Raw genomic sequence first — 5,540 nt, 5'->3', positions numbered from 1 at the left:
AGTGCCATCAGTTATGTAACGTGAGCTAGGCGCTGCACCATCTGCCTGAAGATAGCACTGCGCTACCTCAGCGCAACGGGTCTTCAATCTTTCTTTTAACTTTCTAATATCTCCCGCATTCCTTCCGCTTTTTTTAACTTATGCCTCGGCACACTTTTCGAATAAAAAAAAAGATATAGGGGTTCATGTATTCAATATCGGTGCGCTAATTGTGACTCAAAACTTACTCCAACTCGAAAAAAAAAGCATTTGTTGTGGAGTCCCACTCCCACAAGACAGTATAAGCGAATGCCACTCTCACAGTTTCGCATACTTTCGCGAAAGGGGCTTTTTTGCAAAATGCTTAACTATGTCCTTGTCACGTAACACTGAATGTGTAGTTGCAGAGGAGCGGCCTCAGGAAAAGAACCGATTCATGAGCTTATAAGCCTGTGCTCGTTGCTGCCATCGCTCTTGAATTTTCGCTCACAGCGCAACACGAACGGGACACAAGACGAAGGACTAGCACAAATAGGCGCTGACTATTGTTACGTTTCGCCTACGACGCGCGGTATAGCCGGCGCGGATGCAACGGACGCCGGGGCTTCGTTCAAAGTGGCGGTCATTAGAGACTTTTAGCTGAGCGTATTTGCGTTCCGCTCCGCTGGTAGTTCCCCAGCGGAGCACCAGCGGAGCGTAGCGCGAGTAAAGAGTTTTAGCGCAGCGTCTAAAACGCCCGAATGAGCGTTGTACAGCGGAGCGCCGCGCAGCCCCACCTATTGGTGAAAATCAGAGTTACGCTGAAACAAATATGAATCGCGCTTGCTGTTACTGTACTAAAATTGCTAAATAAAGGCGTTATTTGTGTTTATAATATATATTCAAACATTTGTGGACCTTACAATCTAATTTAAAGTATGTCGTGTTAGAAAAAAAAATGTTTGGCACTGTGACGGTCAAGTCAAGCCGAAGCCCCACGCCACAAGCTGTTTTTTGGTGCGCTGTGTGTAGTTTAGCACGAGTTCGCGAGTCACGACCGCATTTTGCCGCCGCCACAGCAATCTGGTAAGGTCTAGAGATGCCGAAGAGCATACTCCAAGACCCGCTACTCTTGTCACAGCTAAAGTGGTCAGAGATAGAAGACTTGCTATGTCTTGAAGTCTTTGGTGAGACGCAACGTGACCCACTGTCTGTGCGCGGGCTTCTGAACATTGACGACATCGACAGTGGTGTGTTCAGGAGACATTTTCGATTCGAGAAGCATGACTTGCACAGGCTGCAGAGGCCCTTACAAATACCTGAAGCGGTGGTAACTCCACAGAGGGTGGCAGTTCCCGGGGACGAGGCCCTGTGCATAACCCTGCGACGGCTTGCGTACCCGAACCGGCTCTGCGATCTGGAAGACCTTTTCAGACGACACAGCTCTACCCTATCGTCTGTGACCAACATAGTTCTCGGGCACATTGAAACGCGTTTTTTTCATTTGTTGGATGACCTAAACAACCATGCCTGGCTGAACCTGGACTCGCTAGAAACGTTCTCTCAGGTAAGCCGTAAATAGGATTAGAGTTTTGCGAGTCAATATTTCTCACATTTTCGTTCTTTTTTTCAGGCAGTTCACAAAAAAGGAGCCCCGCTTAAAAACTGCTGGGCGTTCATAGACGGCACGGCGCGACCGATATGCCGACCATCTAGAAACCAAAATGTTTATTTTAGCGGCCACAAACGCGTCCACGCCCTGAAATACCAGTCTGTAATGTGCCCAAATGGGATTATCTGTCAGTTAGACGGATCGTATCCCGGAAGCAAACATGATGCTGGTAAGTAACTGGCAAGCACAGCCGCCTCAACAAAGCGTTATCATTCTTTCTTCACTATGCCTGGTGCTTGGAAGCAGGCAAGGTTGAACGTCGTCTCATTATACAATTTATTTTCCTTCTTCCAGGTAACTTCGGAAACAGCCAAGCATATGCAAAGTTGGAAAAGCTTGTTCAGGGGCGCAACTACGTCATCTACGGGGACCCTGCCTACCCTTTGCGGCCCCTTCTGCTGAAGCCCTATGGCGGTGGTTCCTTGACCCCTGAGCAGCAAGCATTCAACAAAGCTATGAGCAGCGTGAGGCAGGCAGTGGAATGGGGCTTCGGTAAAATTGCGAGACTTTTTGCCTTTGTAGACTTCAAAAAAAATCAGAAGCTTTACCTCCAGAACCTGCCACGCATATACAAAGCAAGTGCACTTCTTGCGAACTGCCATACCTGCTTGTACAGCGCCCAAGTTTCTCAGTATTTTTGCCTTGAGCCACCACCTCTAGAGGATTACCTTTCCCCTCGATAGTGCTTCATAAAACCACGCAGCTGCGAAAGCGAAGAGTTTATTTCATGACTGTAAAAGGGTAATGATGAATCAAAATGACATTTGGTTATTTATATTATCGATAATGCAGACAAATTCGCAGCATAAATAAGACGCACACAGAAGACAAGGAATACACAAGACAGGACTGTGCTGCACAGTCCTGTCTGCAGCTGCAGCACAGTCCTGTCTTGTGTGTTCCTTGTCTTCCGTGTGCGTCTTATTTATGCTGCGAATTTGTCTGCATTATGAATAGCAACCAACTGGCCCAATCTACCATGTTATTTCAAGATGTTATCGCTGTTGTGCATTCAGTATACTGAGCAGTTTTTTGTCGTGATCATCAAACATTTTTTGTAGATGCTCAATGAATTTCTGTTGGTTTTCTTCCCGGGAGGATGCTTCCAATTGGAGTTTTTTTTCTTCGAGCTCCAGCTTGCGTTCCTCTAAAGCAAGGCGGCGCTCCTCGTTCTCCACTTTCCTCCTTTCAATTTCCAGCTCCTTGTTCCGAAGTTCATATTCATGAGTCTCCCTCATTGTCAGAAGCTGGAGGCCCATGCTTTGTAGTCCTCGAATTCCTGCAAAGGTAGACAAACAAGGCAATTTCGGCCGTCAGTTCAATTGAGTTCATGCACTGTACAGCTGCTGTGTAGTATTATAATGCCGGAGGACAAGCACAGATCCTGTGATAAAGCTCCTGTGATAAAGTTCATATTCAACTAATAAGTATTGTATGGTTTGCAAACATGTATTTGTGTGACACCTACCTTTTAGGTTAGTGTTTTCGTGCCTGACGTACCTTGATAAACAAATTTTGTTCCTGTGCATTTATTCGACATTTCTAGATCTATTCATGAAAGACATGGGAATGCTTCCAATTCTGTTAAGCATTCATGTGATAAAAAAACACTTGGGTCATGAACTGCTGCGCCATGGCAAAATGTGTTTTGATTTCTGCATTCTGTCTTCCTACACAGGCGAGGTTCTTACTGTTAATATTTGTGGTTTTTATGCATATGTTTTAAAGGTGTCAGGAATGAGTGTCAATACATACTCATAGTTTCCATATAGCCATGAACGATAATTTGTACTGTAGGGTTAAATGAAGACGGCTCTAGTTCGACTTCCACAAATCAACGGACAAAGCTGCCCAAACCCTACTCATGTCAACATTTACCCGTGTACACTTATAATGCTCTCCTGATCACCATTCCGCTTTGTGTGTAAATAAACATGTGGCAAATACACATTCCTAAAAGACTTACCTTTAGCCATGGCCGGCAGAATCTGTTGCCTAGCTGCAGGCTGGCGCTGGTCGACAGACGGAGGTGCTGAGGGAGGACGCTGTTGCCCTGAAATGACTTGGCTCTGCTGCTGCTGCTGGCCACCATCCGTCTGCTCTGTGTGGTCCCGCTCAGTGTCACTGGTAGCTGCAGACGGTTCCAGCACAAGCTCCTCATCATAAATTCTGAGGAGCATCTGCGCTGCAGGAGTTCCTGTTTATAATGAATGAGAAAAGAAGGAGGCAAAATCGTACAAGGAGGGTTGCCAGATTGGGCTACTGTTCGTCCGAGTTGGCATTGAAAGTTTCCATTTGTCTATGTGGATAGTTTTGGATTACATTTTTTGCTGCGCCCATGTCAATATGATTTGTTCTGTAATAAATATTGTGAATGTTTTTATATATCCTTTCTCTACTATGTGCCAGTGTTCGAGGCATCTGCGGAGAGGCTGTTTTCTCCGTTGGAGCCCTGTTAGCTGATTGCAAACGACACAAAATTTTGTGTGGACCTCAGGATAGACTAGGCAAGTGCCCTGCGTGGGCAGTCCAACAGCCTGTAGACAAAAATGAAGGTAGAACATGCGCGCTTCTAAAGTGTGTGTATCATTCCCTAGAGCTAGTCTGTCATCAGGCAATCAATGGTGATCATCAGGGCTACCTCCACACTGACCTGCCTTGCCTGCTATTCTAAGGCAAGAATTTATGTGTGCAAAACGTTCAAATGGATAACACATTCTCCAAATGGGCAAGAGAAGGGGGAAATGTCCCTCATTACCATTCGGGACATACCCCGAGGTGATGGTGGCACATCTTGTGATTGCCATCTTGTTGCACAGACACCTACCCAGCCTCTGTGTAACACGATGGATCAGCATTGCACCTGCCTTGCATTGAATCATGAATCAGTGTGCTGCACTGAAAGCCCGCTCTGAAGCAATGAAAAGTATATAAATGCTGCAAGGCAGCAAGAGTGCATATTAAGCGCAATGTACACTGATGAGCAAAATTGACTTTTTGTTCTACATCAGTAAATTTGAGCGAATGAACAAGCTCCTTCAATGCGAGGCCCTGGCCCCTGTCAGGCTAAAGGAGAAATTCATCTCTTCTGTGAAAAAGTTAATCGCAAGAATTTTAATACCTGCACCTACTCAGGACAACAAAGCGAAATGGGAGCAGCACATAGATATTACATTTCAGTGCATGGCAATTCTTTTCTTAACAGCCTCGAAACGTCTTCTCTCAGCTTCTCTAACAAACATTTTCTGTTGTATAGACACCACAAAATTATTTTTGTGTGCATTAAAAGTGCACTAAAAGAGGTTACCTGCTAGCCTAAAGCTTCAGAGCGACCTGCACCTAGGATCCTGAACCAAAAAACGCAAAGTACTCAGCGAATTTTATCGCGCACTCCACTCAGTGCTTTTATACCTACAAATTCAATTTATGCAATATAGTCTGAGTTTTGCCAGCTATAAATGAAATTCAACGATATGGCATAGCCTACCGGGTTCAAATTAATTCTGGGTAAGCGTCAGAAATGTAAAAAATGTGGCCGGCGAGCTCACGTTCCCATTGATGTCTGAGCTGGCACTCTTTGTTGTCATTCACTTATGAAACGCCACCGTCGAAAGAGTATTCAGCTAGGTCTCGGTCACTAAAACGGGCCTGAGAAATAAGGTGTCCTAATTAGATTTCACAAGCGCTCCTTCATGTGAAGTTTGGCCTGGCCAGCAATGGAGGCTGCTACAAGGATTTTAAACCGACCATGAATTTTTGTCCCATTTCAGCTCTAACATTTCGTATGGGCCAAGCAGTTCGACTTTCGAAATCAGCTCATGATGCCCCAGTTCCTTCTCTAACCTACTTTGTTTCTCTCTGTTGTGCTAGATTTTGGAAACTCTGGATACAAGTTGCGCTAAGAGATTCT

At 45.3% G+C, this 5,540-nt stretch overlaps 2 protein-coding genes across 2 annotated transcripts; one reads left to right on the top strand and one right to left on the bottom strand.

The window, feature by feature from the left end:
• Window positions 1-952: 952 nt before the first annotated feature.
• Window positions 953-2,313, top strand: LOC144116141 (uncharacterized). Its single transcript, XM_077650845.1, has 3 exons — window positions 953-1,525; window positions 1,592-1,799; window positions 1,925-2,313. The coding sequence occupies exons 1-3, from the start codon at window positions 1,058-1,060 to the stop codon at window positions 2,311-2,313; spliced, it is 1,065 nt and encodes a 354-aa protein (XP_077506971.1). The 5' UTR covers window positions 953-1,057.
• Window positions 2,314-2,334: 21 nt separating this feature from the next.
• LOC144116142 (uncharacterized) lies at window positions 2,335-4,121 on the bottom strand. The gene is made up of 2 exons (XM_077650846.1): window positions 3,597-4,121; window positions 2,335-2,909 (listed from the first exon to the last, which is right to left on the bottom strand). The coding sequence occupies exons 1-2, from the start codon at window positions 3,808-3,810 to the stop codon at window positions 2,626-2,628; spliced, it is 498 nt and encodes a 165-aa protein (XP_077506972.1). The 5' UTR covers window positions 3,811-4,121; the 3' UTR covers window positions 2,335-2,625.
• Between the last annotated feature and the right edge of the window lie 1,419 nt (window positions 4,122-5,540).

This window comes from Amblyomma americanum, chromosome 1 (genome assembly GCF_052857255.1).
Source record: "Amblyomma americanum isolate KBUSLIRL-KWMA chromosome 1, ASM5285725v1, whole genome shotgun sequence".
Taxonomy (NCBI): domain Eukaryota; kingdom Metazoa; phylum Arthropoda; class Arachnida; order Ixodida; family Ixodidae; genus Amblyomma; species Amblyomma americanum.
The sequence above is the reverse complement of the archived record's forward strand: the minus strand, read 5'-3'. Positions and strand labels throughout refer to the sequence as shown.